At 44.1% G+C, this 14,704-nt stretch overlaps 1 protein-coding gene across 5 annotated transcripts in view; it reads left to right on the top strand.

Moving 5' to 3' along the window:
• The window catches only part of GRB10 (growth factor receptor bound protein 10), a 210,418-nt gene that overhangs the window by 99,629 nt on the left and 96,085 nt on the right, over positions 1-14,704 (top strand). For 4 of the 5 annotated variants that reach the window (XM_060414420.1, XM_015095173.4, XM_060414417.1 and 1 more), the window contains one exon: positions 4,685-4,775. The exons of the other annotated variant lie outside the window; for it this stretch is intronic. Coding sequence is in view for 2 of the 4 variants with exons in the window: in XM_015095173.4 (XP_014950659.3) it covers positions 4,685-4,775 (91 nt within the window). In the remaining 2 variants the exon portion in view is untranslated. The remainder of the gene's footprint in view (positions 1-4,684; positions 4,776-14,704) is intronic. 5 annotated transcript variants of the gene reach the window in all.

Here is a 14,704-nt window from a genome sequence, read left to right on the forward strand (position 1 = left end):
CAACGAGAGCTTAACAGTGTATCCAGACTCAAAAAGCACATAACTTTTGACCTTCTCCTTCTACTCTGGGGATTCTAAGAGAATGATCAGAAATGTGGGCCAGTTCTATGCATAAAGGTGTTTGTTTGATTGTATTTATATTACCTGAAATTTGCAAATGACTGAAAGTGTTTCCAAGAGTAGTTTAGAATCTGGAGAAATGATACCAATTTTTTAAAAAAAGAACCTTTTGTGATGTAGATGGGGAGAAAATTTACATTTTTTCAGAACAGAAAATTGGTTACACCCTATGATATGCACAGTGTGCAGCTGTGGGTAGTGAAGGTGCCAAATTCAGAAGAATGCTGCCTTACCCCACTGTCGTGGGTTGCTGTTCTTCAGATACTCACTCGTGTCTGACTCTTTTCGACCCCAAGGACAGCAGTACGCCAGGCTCCCCTGCCCTTCACTATCTCCCGGAGTTTGTTCATACTCATGTCCATAGAATTTAGGCTAGTTTTTATTTCTACTTTGTATTTTCAAATACTTATATGGGTCGTTTTAAAATTTGGGGAAAAAGGAGAAATATTTCTCTCGGATGGTAAAGGCTGATTGAATGGAGAACAATGGGCTGTGGAGTTGTAGAAGTGGGTGGGTGACCCTTAGATGGGGAGACTGCCGAATCTGGGGGCCGGGCCGGGACCACTCGGTTCTCTAGCCTTGACAGTCGAGCTCTATCCTCAGCACCTCAGGGAGGGTCTTTACCAGCATCCCTTTGGCTCCCAGACACCATGTCCTCCAAACCAATTTCTCCCTTGTTTCCTAATCAACAACTTAAGTTTCTTAACAAACCGTACTTTCGCCAGTAGGGAATTAATGAAAGAAATCGTGTTACACGGCTACTTAATGTGGTATGCCAGAATTTTGAAAGGGCTGTTGGGGAATGTTTGTTGCCATGGAAATCTTTGAAAAGATGCGTTAAAATACAGCAGTGGGTGTCATGATGGTGATTCCGTTCTTTGTCAGGATCATTTGTAACCCCCATGTGATTCGAGTATAACATAGATGCTGTCCCTAAATAGTTCAAACATTGCATCCGCACATACTCTGTGTGTGCATTTTTTTTTTCCTCTGAAAGAACAGACCAAAAACTGATTAGATAACATCCATGGGTGAAAGAAAGAGGTTCATTTTAATTTTTTTAAGTGAAATTTATTTATTTTAATTGGTTGCTAATTACTTTACAATATTATATTGGTTCTGCCACGCATCAACATGAATCCGCCACAGGTATACACATGTTCCCCATCCTGAATCCCTCTCCCAGCTCCCTCCCCGTACCATCCCTCCGGGTCATCCCAGTGCACCAGCCCCAAGCATCTTGTATCGAAACTAGACTGGCGATTCATTTCTTATATGATATTATACATGTTTCCATGCCATTCTCCCAGATCATCCCACCCTCTCCCTCTCCCACAGAGTCCAAAAGACTGTTCTATACATCTGTGTCTCTTTTGCTGTCTCGCGTACAGGTTTATCGTTACCATCTTTCTAAAGTCCATATATATGCATTAGTATACTGTATTGGTGTTTTTCTTTCTGGCTTACTTCACTCTGTATAATAGACTCCAGTTTCATCCACCTCATTAGAACTGATTCAAATGTATTCTTTTTAATGTCTGAGTAATACTCCATTGTGTATATGTACCACAGCTTTCTTACCCATTCATCTGCTGATGGACATCTAGGTTGCTTCCATGTCCTGGCAATTATAAACAGTGCTGCGATGAACATTGGGGCACACGTGTCTCTTTCAATTCTGGTTTCCTCAGTGTGTATGCCCAGCAGTGGGATTGCTGGGTCATAAGGTAGTTCTTTTTCCAGTTTTTTAAGGAATCTCCACACTCTTCTCCATAGTGGCTGTACTAGTTTGCATTCCCACCAACAGTGTAAGAGGGTTCCCCTTTCTCCACACCTTCTCCAGCATTTATTGCTTGTAGACTTCTGGATCACAGCCATTCTGACTGGTGTGAAATGGTACCTCACTGTGGTCTTGATTTGCATTTCTCTGATAATGAGTGATGTTGAGCATCTTTTCATGTATTTGTTAGCCATCTGTATGTCTTCTTTGGAGAAACGTCTGTTTAGTTCTTGGGCCCATTTTTTGATTGGGTCGTTTATTTTTCTGGAATTGAGCTTCAGGAGTTGCTTGTATATTTTTGAGATTTGTTGTTTGTCAGTTGCTTCATTTGTTATTATTTTCTCCCATTCAGAAGGCAGTCTTTTCACCTTGCTTATAGTTTCCTTTGTTGTGCAGAAGCTTTTAATTTTAATTAGGTCCAATTTATTTATTTTTGCTTTTATTTCCAATATTCTGGGAGGTGGGTCATAGAGGATCCTGCTGTGATTTATGTCGGGGAGTGTTTTGCCTATGTTCTCCTCTAGGAGTTTTATAGTTTCTGGTCTTAAGTTTAGATCTTTAATCCATTTTGAGTTTATTTTTGTGTGTGGCGTCAGAAAGAGTTAATTTTTATCTTTATCCTTTTCTTTAAGCATCTGTGTGTACTCAGTCACTCAGTCATGTCTGAATGTGACCCCATGGACTGTAGCCCACCAGGCTCCTCTGTCTATGGGATTCTCCAGGCAAGAATACTGGAGTGGGTTGCCATTTCCTCCTCAAGGGATCTTCCCAACGCAGGGATTGAACCTGTGTCTTTTGCATCCCCTGCACTGGCCGGTGGATTCTTTGCCGCTGGCACCACCTGGGAAGTCCCTTAGCATCTAGATTTTCCTAACAGGCAAGCAATACATCTGTGATTTTAAAAACCAAAAGAGAGCTAGCCGTTCCTTTTGAAGGGAGAGAACAGAGAGAGAGAAGCAAGTGAAAGTCTCCCTTCTTCAGAGGTCTTTGTCTGGTCTTCCCAGGTTTTCTGGAGGGAGGTGTGAAGGCTGCTGTGCCTTCGCAGGGAGCAAGCATCTCCCGTCCCTCCTGGACTCTCTGAGCAGTGCTCCCCACGGTGGCCCCCAGCAGAGTGTGGACCAGACCCACTCAGTGGACAGAGAGTGGAGTCACCACCGTCCCCTCTCACTCAGGCAGACAAAGGCTCTGGGTGCAGAAGCCACTGACTAGGGGGCATTCCGGCCCTGAAGCATCTGTCAGAATGCTGTGCTTTTTTGGAGTTTCTTGGGCAGCGTGGGAGGGAAGGCATGTGTGCTCTGAAGCCGGGCTGCCTCTAGTCATGGGGTGGTGCTGAGTGGCTGTGTCTTCTGTGGCCAGTGGGCAGAGGAAGCGCCGCAGGATGCTGGCGGGGGGACCTTCCACCTGCAGAGCTTTGCAGTCCCAGGAAGGGTGAGATTGCTGAAGGTACCTACTTGTGTTCATGTTAATTTTTATTAATAGATTTTTCCATGAAGATCTTATACTTTCTGACACAGTTCTAAAACCTAATTACAGAGATAAAACGTGCATTATAATAATTCCCGAAGTTTCTTTAATCTGCCAGAGAAATTTGCTATCTCTTCACCCCAGGTTAATCACTGCTAATATTTTCCGCTTGGCATGTAAAGAGTTTATAGGCCCATTTTCCACATCTTATTATGTCTTTCATTGGATTGATTATAATCCCACGAAGAGGTTTTTCTGGAGTTGTGGGCTTGGTTTTAAGTTGCTGTTTTAGTTTTTACTGAAATTTTTTATCCTTACCTGAGATCTGAACAGTGCCACTGAATATTCACACCATTGTGTATAAACTAAACAACCGACCCGCACCTACTGTGTGGCTCAGGGAACTCTACTCAGTATTCTGGAACAACCTATAAGGGAAAAGAATCTGGAAAAGAACGAAGATCTGTATGACTGCATTGCTTTGCTGTGCACCCAAAATAACACAGCGCTGTGACTCAACTAGACGCTGGTAAACATTTTTTAAAAAAACTAGAGAAAAAATACTGAATACAAATCAAAGACAGTAGAGAGGATCAAAAATGCAGAAAGTTATCCTCTGAAAAGATCAATAAAATGTTTATCTCACTCATCAATGAAATGAATCAAGAAAAATCCCACCAGCAACCAATAACAGCAAAATTATAGTGATGTCTCTTCAGATCATAAAATCAGAGGATGTTATGACAATAAATTTGAAATTTTAGATGAAAATAGGCAAACTCCTATAAAAATATAACTTATTAAAGCTGGTGTAAGAAAAAGTTTTAGTCTGAATAAATCTATAGTTTTAGAAAAAAAAAATTTTAATGCCTCTGAGCTGCTGATGCTTTGCGGAGGATCTGACTATGAAATGGTCACTGGGTGTTTGCATCCCAGGTGACAGGCCGCCCAGGGCGTGATCACCAGTAATTGTTACAGAAAATCCTGTGCTCCACGGAATGCTAATTCTCTGTGTTCATGGCAATTCTTTTTGAATTGCTATTCAGGGAAAGCAATTTAAGCCAGAAAACAAGAGTAACTTTTCTTCCAGCTCCCTTGCCAGGCAGGCTGTCCGTTTTCGTGGTTAATTTTCCTTTTACAGTGTTTTAAACAACTGTCATTTAAAGTGAAAAAAAAGTAGAAATTGGAAGGAAGGGAGAGCTGGGGGAAGCAAAGCAGTGCCGGGGGTGGTGAGTGTGCCACGTGTGACGCGAGGGTGCTGGGTGTGGCAGGTGTGAAGTGCAGCTTATGACCAGAGCCTTTCCATACCCATCTCTGCAGGACAAGGTGGAGCAGACACCTCCTCAGCGTCCTGGGGAGCTGGCAGAACCCGGCTTCCCAGCGCCGCCCGGCCGGCTGGCAGGTCACCAAGGTAAGGATGGAGCCGAGCGCGCCCCTGCCTCAGGCCGTGATTCCCGTTATATTGTGCAGCAGTGCTCAGCATCGCAGTCTTAAGAGTCCATTCCTGGCACTGACGTAAGAAGATGCTGGCCTCAGCTCGGCTTTGCCCCTTTAAGGAAAACACAATCTGTAAAAGAGAGGAACTTGGTTATATCTTCATAGTTTTCTTTCAATAAGCCGACTCCAGTGACTGAAACTTCAAAATGTATTTCATGAGAGTTTTCCCAGGATTCGGCTTAAGCATAACCTTAAAGACATATTCAGCGCTCCTCCATGGGGAGATCTTCTTAGTTTTTGGCATTTTTATTGGCAGTGAAACTATTGTGATGGCCAAAAAGTTCATTCAGTTATGGAATTCATTGTTCACTGTGGTTCTCAGTGAAAATGAAAAATGTGTCCTTTAGTTAAGACCGAATGAATTTTTTTCCCCCGAATGAATTTTTTGGCCGCTCTGATAGTCTTGCTTGTATGTACTTGGCGGCTGTTTACCTAGCCAGGTAGAGATGCCTTCTCTTCCTTCTGGTGAATTTCTGATGGACTCACCATGGGGGAGGAGGGAATGTCTTAAAGAGATACAAGGACTTAGTAAATTAGGTCTGATAAGCCCAAGCTTTGATGTAGTCTGGGGTTTAGGAAGAGAATTGGTCTGATCGTGAGATGGGACAGGGAAAGCACACAGTGGGTGCTTTAGAGGATTAGAGCGCTTTGTTTTGTGGCTGCGCTGCATCTGCCTTGCTGCACGTGCACTTTCTCTGGTCGCGGTGAGCGGGGACTCCTCTCCAGTCCCAGTGTGCGGGCTTCTTGTCAGGTGGCTGCTCTTGTTGCAGCTCAGGGGCTCTAGGCGTGCAGGCGTCTGTAGTTGTGGCTCACAGGCCCTGGACCGTGGGATCCAGTAGCTGAGGCGCACAAGCTCAGTTGCCCCACGGCAAGTGGTCTCTCCCAGGACCAGCAGTTGAACCTGGATGCAGTGTATCCCCTGCATTGCCAGGGAGATCCTTAACCAGTGGACCACCAGGGACGTCCCTGTTGGAGAGTTTAAGTAACAGAAATTGTAGGGTTTAGAGCTGGTAGAGGTTAGAATGCTTAGGTTTTCTTAATTACCTAAGGAGAAAGAGAATGAAATATAGCAATAGTAAAGTCTGGGAGGTGACCAGGAAGTCAAAAAGATGTTTTCTCAAGTATTAGAAGATTTTGTAAAAGCAGTCAGGATTCCTGTGTCAAGCATAATTGTAGGGTCCCCTTCCAGAAGACATTTGCACGGTGATGCAAGGGTAGGAGTACCAATTTGATCATGTTGGCTTTGAAACTTAAGGAAGATTCCATTTCACTGCTAATGGTGAGTGAGTGAGCTGGGATCTGCCCTGACTTGGTAACTGCAGCCAGGCATGGGGAAGTGAGCAGACGTGACTCCATGGTGAACTCAGCTTCCCAGAGAGGTCAGGCCCATCGTGACATGGACCACCTTCCCCTGCCATCCTCAGTCAGTCTGCAGACATAGCCTGCAAAACAGGAAAGCCAAAGGGACTCTGCCTGGCTCACACGAGATGGAGCTGTCTGCAGAGCAGTGAGTGATGCTGATGCCATGCCCAGCGGACTGCAGGCTCCAAAGGCACCACTGATGGCGGGCAATTCAGGCCCCAGGTAATAGTAGGGACCAGACTCATACAGGTCGCTGGGAGCTAGGGCAGGGTACCCCCCAACCTGCTCCTGAAAGACCCTGGAAGATGGTCCTGGGCAGAGACCCACAGCACCCCATACTCCCCAAAGGAGTGCCCCTGAGCACCCCAAGCCCTAAGCACATGGGAGGATGGGCAGGGAACCCACAAGCCCAGTGCAGCCTAGATGCCCCTGCAAACCAGCATTCCCAACATGAGCAGCTGTCTGCTAGTAGGCACTGTAGCTCCTGGGATGGTGAGATTCCCACTTTACTCATGCAGATAAGTGTGTCTGTAATGCCCTGGAGATGAATGCAAGAATAACATCCACCAAGGAGGGCAAGAAACTATGAAATATGACGGGAAGCAATGAGGCAAGAAGATGGGGGTGTGAAAGGGAGCCCTGAGAAGTTTGGGAAATGAGATGAATAGCCATTGCCATTTCCAAAGAGCTGAGTCTGGTCTAAAGAGAATGGGTGAGCTGGAGTCACCCCCCTCCAGCACTGGACGCCGTCACTGACACCCGTGGGGATGGGAGAGTGGAAGGAGTGGGGGTGGGATGTGAAGAGATGCTGGTGGAGAACGGGCCAGAATCCCAGCTGCACTCAGAAGGCTAAGAGCAAAAATGGAGATTCAGCCACATCCAAGAGCATTTTGCATTATTCCAAAAAATGGAAGACAAGGAGAAATTGTGAAGGGAAACAACAGATTTCCCAGCCCAGGAATGGCCGATGGACGGATGAGTGACGTGAGCCCTGTAGCAGCCAGAGAATGATACTGGACTTTGTCAGGCTGTTGAGGGAAAAAGATCTGTTCATCTAAAATTTCTTACCACCGTCTCGTGCAAGCAAAACAAAGCTTTCAGATGAAGACTGAGGTACTTTGCTACTGGTAATCCTCACTAAAAGAGTGAATAAAAGTTGAACTTCCAACAGAAGAAATATAAGTGGGGAGGAAGGCCTGAAGCATGGGAACAATAACAAACTGAGACAGGGGTTCTGTGTCTGGAGTTGGACTCCATGTGGATTGTTCAAATAAGGTAAAACTAAAGCTTTGGGTATTTAGCCAGTGGGATTGTGTGTTTAAATGTGTGGGCAAATCATAAGAAGACTTCAGTTAGGATAAGAGGAATGTAAAGTAATTGAGTCTACATGAGAAAAAAAGAGTTATGTGTTTCAAAATATTGTTGCCGTTGTTCAGTCGCCCAGTCTCTCTGACTCCATGGAGTGCAGCAGACCAGGCTGCTCTGTCCTTCACTATCTCCTCAAACTCACGTCCATCGAGTCAGTGATGCCATCCAGCCATTTCATCCTCTGCGTCCCCTTCTCCTCCTGCCCCCAATCCCTCCCAGCATCAGGGTCTTTTCCAGTGAGTCGGCTCTTCACATCAGGTGGCCAAAGTATTGGAGCTTCAGCTTCAGCATTGGTCCCTCCAATGAATGTTCAGGGTTGATATCCTTTAGGATTGGCTGGCTTGACCTCCTTGCTGTCCAAGGGACTCTCATGAGTCTTCTCTAGCACCACAGTTTGAAAGCATCAATTCTTCAGCGCTCAGCCTTCATTATGGTCCAACTCGAACATCTGTACACGACTACTGGAAAAACCATAGCTTTAACTGTACGGACCTTGGTTGACAAAGTGATGTCTCTGCTTTTTAATATGTTGTCTAGGTTTCTCAATATTAGATGCAACTAAAGAATTGACTATAACTAAGAATATGTGTAGGCTTCCTTGGTGGCTCAGAGGATAAAGCATCTGCCTGCAATGCAGGAGACCCGGGTTTGATTCTTGGGTCGGGAAGATCCCCTGGAGGAGGGCATGGCAGCCCACTTCAGTATTCTAGCCTGGAGAATCCCATGGACAGAGGAACCTGGCGGTCTGCAGCCCACGGGGATGCAAAGAATGAGACACGACTGAGCGACTTCACACACACACAAGAATATGTATATAATCTAGTTTCTGACCTAACAGGAAAACAATGTAAGGGAATCTATATTTTATTTAAAAAACAAGCAACATCAAGCAAAAAAGGAACAGAAACAAGATATGAACTAAAAAGGATGTCAAACAAGGTATGAAATATGAGGTGTAATTCCAAGAATACCTCTAACAGTATTGACAGGTTCAAATTAGCAGAAATACGCAGAACTCTGCACCAAAGAGACAGACTGATTCTTCTCTAAAATCCGTATAACTGTAAAAAGTTGACCATATATGGGAAGTTGAACTAAATTTTAAGCAGTCCATTTCATGCATGCCCTAGTCTTTGACCCAGCATGATTAAATCTGAAGTCAAGAGAAAAACTTCAAAACAAAATGTGTAAGCATATTTGTGTACACATAACTTTACCACATGTGGATAAAGGGCAAATCACTAAAAATACCAGTTGCTTAGAACTGAATGAAAAGGACATCTATTATAGATTGAAAAGTTATTTAGTGCTGCCAAAATGGTGTTTAAAACTAAATTTCTGAGCTTTGAAAGGAGGAAAACTTGAAATTAGAAGAATGAAAGGTAAATAACTCTTAAGGAATGTAGAAGGAAGTCACTACGAAAATTAAGATCAGAAGTTACTGAAATGATGAAGAAAATATCAGTAGACAGGAACAGAACCAAAGCCTGCTGCTGCTGCTGCTGCTAAGTCGCTTCAGTTGTGTCCGACTCTGTGTGACCCCATAGATGGCAGCCCACCAGGCTCCACTGTCCCTGGGATTCTCCAGGCAAGAACACTGGAGTGGGTTGCCATTTCCTTCTCCAATGCATGAAAGTGAAAAGTGAAAGTGAAGTCGCTCAGCCATGTCTGACCCTCAGCGACCCCATGGACTGCACCCCACCAGGCTCCTCCTCCGTCCATGGGATTTTCCAGGCAAGAGTACTGGAGTGGGGTGCCATTGCCTTCTCTGAACTAAAGCCAGTGTTTCCTAAAATCTAACAATATCACAGATGCTCAGGGGGAAGAAGGACATACAGGAGAATCATATGAAGAGCAGGTCAGAGATTAAAAGAGTGAAATAAGAGAACCATGAATGACTTTATGCCAGTAAATGTGAAATTATGCAGGAAATGGATAATTAATATATTGCAAAGATAAACAAACAAAATTGCAACACCAAATGCTAGAGAGAATATAGAGCAACAGGAACTCTTATCTTTGCTGGTGGGGATGCAGAATGGTGCAGCCACTTTGGAGGATGGTTTGAAAGTTTCTTACGAATGAACCATCTTCCTACCGTATAAGACAGCTGGTCATGTTCCCTGGTATTTGCTCAAAGGAGTTGAAAATTTTTATCCACATGAAAATTTGCACACAGATATTTATAGCAGCTTTATTCATAATTGCCAGAACTTGGAAGGAACCAAGATGTCCTTGAGCGAATGGAAAAATAAAACATGGGACACCCAGACAATGCAATATTATTCAGGGCTGAAGATAAATGAGCTACGAAGCCATGAAAAGATGCAGAAAATCTTAACTGCATATTACTAAGTAAGAGAACCAGTCTGAAAAAGGCTACGTGCAGTGCAAATCCAACTATATGATACTCTGGAAAAGGTAAAACTATGGAGATGGTTTAAAAGGGAAAAAAAAAAAAAAATCAGTGATAGCCAAAGGCAGCTGTGGGGAAAGATGAATAGGCAGAACAGAGAGGATTTTTAGGGCAGTGAAAATACTCTTTGTGATATAACGCTGGACATCATGACTTCCCTGGTAGCTCAGCTGATAAAGAATCTGTATGTAGTGCAAGAGACCCTGGTTCAATTCCTGGGGCAGGAAGATTCCTGGAGAAGAGATAGACTACCCACCCCAGTATTCTTGGGCTTCCCTGGGGCTCAGACAGTAAAGAATCTGCCTGCAACGCGGGAGACCTGGGTTTGATCACTGTCTTGGGAAGATCCCCTGGAGGAGACCGTGGCAACCCATTCCAGTGTTCTTGCCTGGAGAAGTCCATGGACAGAGGAGCCTGGTGGGCTGCAGTCCATGGAGTTGCAAAGACTCAGACATGCCTGAGTGACTAAGCACAGCACATCACAATGGACACATTTATACAGAACCATAGAGTGCACCAAAATTCACCAAGAGTGAACCCTAAGGTCTGCACTAGACTTTGCGTGATTATAATGTATCAGTGTTGGTTTATCCTTGGTAAAGAAGGTACCATTCTAGGGAGAGATGGGGATCATGGAAGGCTGGCTATGCATGTATGGGGGTCAGAGATAAATGGGAAATCCCTGTATCTCCCTCTCAATTTTGTTGTAAGCCTGAAACTGCTCTAGAGAAAAGTCTTTAAAAAGACAACAAAACTGGTTGCACGTGAAAGAAGAAATAGCTTAGAGATTACCTTTGAAAACCAAGCATTTTTCTTCTGTGCCGTGTGAATTAAACATTGCTGACCTGACGGAAAATACAGCTCTGTGAGTAGACAGCACTCAAACATTTTAGGCGGAGAATCCTGAGGAAATAGTGAAGAGAGTTGAAAAAGAAGAAACATAGTTGACTCTTGGAGAAATACAACATTTTATTAAAGAAAAACCCTGACAGAGGGAGTCTGTTAGAACTGCCGCCTCCTCAGAAATGCTCAGGGAGTTCTGCAGATGAGTGTCACGAAGCCTTCAAAGAAAATATCCTGTCTCTATTTATGCCAGTGGCTGAAGAGAGAGGACACGTGCTTTTCTGCCCATTTTATAATGTTCTGTAATTTTGCAAGAGACAGTCCAAGAAATTCAAGTACAGACCTATTTCACATATTAACAACCAGAAAGTCTGCATAACCATTGATGAAGTGAGTTGAGCAGGTTATCTTAAATACAACAGAAACAAATGTTATGACCAGGTGGGGTTTGTCATAAGAATGTAAGGATGCTTTCCATCATTAGACAACACATTTAATGTTCAAAAAGATTAAAGGAAAAGAGAAAACGATCATCTTACTGGAAACAAAAAAATTAACAAAGTTCATCACTCATATAACGAGAAACAGACCATAACAACCACGTACTTATTATTGTCATATAGAAACCAGGACAGATCTTCCCCAACTTACATATCCCTGTAAACTGATTGCAAGTTGACCACATCATTGTCAGAAATGCCTTTAATATACCTAACTCACCAGAGCTTAGCCTCATCCACCTTAAAGGTTTTCAGAAGAATTACATTACAGTTGGACAAAGTCTAACACAAACCAATTTCATAATGAAGTATTAACTATCTCCCCTAATTTATTGAATGCTTAGAAGTGAGTGGCAGAACAGGTGTCTCGGTCCGGGCGATTGTAAGTGTATCAATGGTTTCCCCTTGTAAACTGTAGGGGCTGCCTGGGTGCTGAGGCTCACTGCAGTGCATCACAGGAGAGGGCTAGACAGCGTGTCACTAGCCTGGGAAAGGTCAAAGCTCAGAACTCACAGTGCAGGTTCCACTGAACGCCCATCACTTCCTCACCCTGGTGAAGTCGAAAACCACTAAGGGGAAGTACATTAAGTCAGGGGCTGTCTGTACTGAAAGAAACCTGTGACCTGTTTCTTTAAAAATATCTATTTATTTATTTGACCTGGGAAAAATTTATTTGGCCTGGGAAACCAGTCATACCTAAAGGAACTCAGTCCTGACTATCATTGGAAGGACTGATGCCAAAGCTGAAACTCCAGTACTTTGGCCACCTGATACAAAGAACTGACTCACTGGAAAAGACCCTGATGCTGGGAAAGATTGAAGGCAGGAGGAGAAGGGGACGGCAGAGGATGAGATGGTTGGATGGCATCTCTGACTCGATGGATATGAGTTTGAGCAAGCTCCGAGAGTTGGTGATGGACAGGGAGGCCTGGTGTGTTGAGTCCATGCTGTCACAAAGAGTTGGACATGACCGAGCAGCTGAACTGGACTGATTTATTTGTCTTTCCTGGGTCTTAATTGAGGCATGTGGGATCTTTCTGTTGTAGCATGTGGAATTTACTTCCCTGTCCAGGGATCAAACCTGGGCCCCCTGCACTGGAAGAGCAGTCTTAACTAGTGGACCACTCAGGAAATTCAAAAACCTCTGCAAGCTGTTTAAAGTCTGCTGAAGATGTATAGAACCAGCATCCATGATGGAGAAATATTAGAGTATGTCCCTGAAAATCAGGAATGATAGGAAGGACCGTCAGAAGAGGTCTTCACCAGTGTCATAAACAAATGCAAAAAGAGAAATACAAACACCGATAGGAAGAAAGGAAATCAGTGCCTTTCTGCAAAGGACACTATTATCCATGCAGAACACCCATTTAAACCAAAAGAGCTCTTCAAGCTGGTAGATAAGTGAGATAAACAGAAAAAAAATGATAATACCTTGTGCAGCAGCTTCCCTGGTGGCTCAGTAGGAGACCTGGATTTGATCCCTGGGTGGGGAAGATCCCCTGGAGAAGGAAATGGCAACCCACTCCAGTATTCTCGCCTGGTAAAATCCCGTGGAGAGAGGAGCCTGGTGGGCTACGGTCCATGAGGTCACAAGAGTCAGACACGACTGAATGACTAAACCAACAACAGTGCAAATAGAAATTCCACTTTACATAATTAAGAAAATGTAAGGTGTCTAGAAATAAATTCAACTAGATTGCTTGACATTGTTAAAGGACATAAAGAAGACCTGTATACGTGGAGACTAATCATATATTCACAAATCATAAGACAAACCATGAGAGTGTTACATCTTCCCAAGTTTAAATTTAGTGCAGTTGAAACCAAGTTTCGAATCGTTTTGGTGTTGCTTGACAGATGGTTCTTTCCTCTAATATGGACGAGTGAAAGCCAGTGACAGCAGAGATAAATTAGAAGATGAGCAGAGCACGTGGAGACAGCAAAGGGTGGTTTGCAGCATCGGGGAGCAAGGCTGCTTGTGGGGCGTTGCCGTCAGCAAAGCATGTTGTCGTGTCCAGAGTGAACAGAGGGACATCCCCTAAAGAGACCCGCACAGTTACAGAAGCAACACCCCACAGAGGAACTGTGGCAGATCCTGAGCATAGGGGGCCTGAGACTCTGCCAGAGTTGAGCGAGGACAGGAGCTGGGGGACCGCCTGGGTCCCCTCCATCCATGATCCGCAATCATCAGTTTCAGGTCAGTGACTCCTAATAGGAAGAACTAATGAGAAGTGAGCATCTTTATACCTTCAGGCTGAGAAGGAAGTTTCTAAATGAGACTGTTGTTGCTTAGCCACCAAGTTGTGTTCAGCTCTTTGTGACCTCATGGACTGCAGCGCGCCAGGCTTCCCGGTCCTTCACTGTCTCCTGGGGTTTGCTCAAACTCATGTGCATTGAGTCAGTGATGCCATCCAGCCATCTCAGCCTATGCTGCCCTCTTCTCCTCCCGCTCTCAGTCTTTGCCAAGATCAAGGTCTTTTCCAGTGAGTAGACTCTTTGCATCAGGTAGCCAAAGTATTGGAGCTTCAGCATCAGTCCTTCCAATGAATATTCAGGGTTGATTTCCTTTAGGATTGACTGATTTGATCTCCTTGCTGTCCAAGGGACTCTTAAGAGTCTTTTCAGCACCACAGTTTGAAAGCATCAAGTCTTGGGCTCAGTCTTCTTTATGGTCCAACCCTCACTTCAGTACACGACTACTGGAAAAGCCATAGGTTTGAGTATACAGACCTTTGTCGGCAAAGTAATGTCTCTGCTTATTAATAATGCTGTCTAGATTCGTCATAGCTTTCTATCAAAGAGCAAGCGTCTTTTAATTTCATGGCTGCATAAAGTTACCATCCACAGTGCTTTTGGAGCCCAAGAAAATAAAATCTGTCACTGCTTCCACTTTTTCCCCATTCTGTTTGCCAGGAAGGGATGGGATGAAGAGGCCATGATCTTAGTTTTTTTAATGTTTCGTTTCAAGCCAGCTTTTTCACTTTCCTCTTTTTACCCTCATCAAGAGGCTCTTAAAGAGCCTCTTCGCTTTCTGCCATTAAAGTGGTATCATCTTCATATCTGAGGTTGTTGATATTTCTCCTGGCAAACTTGATTCCAGCCTGTGATTCATCCAGCCCTTCATAGTGTGTGATATATGCTGCGTAAAAATTAAACAAGCAGGGTGACATTATACAGACTTGTACTCATTTCCCAATGTTGAACCAATTAGTTGTTCCATGTCTGGTTCTATGTTGCTTCTTGACCTGCATACAGGCTTCTCAGGAGGCAGGTAAAGCACTCTGGTATTCCCATCTCTTTGAGAATTCCCGTCTCTTTCAGAATTTTCCACAGTCAATGAAGAAGAAGTAGGTG

Source organism: Ovis aries, chromosome 4 (genome assembly GCF_016772045.2).
Source record: "Ovis aries strain OAR_USU_Benz2616 breed Rambouillet chromosome 4, ARS-UI_Ramb_v3.0, whole genome shotgun sequence".
NCBI classification, from domain to species: Eukaryota; Metazoa; Chordata; class Mammalia; order Artiodactyla; family Bovidae; genus Ovis; species Ovis aries.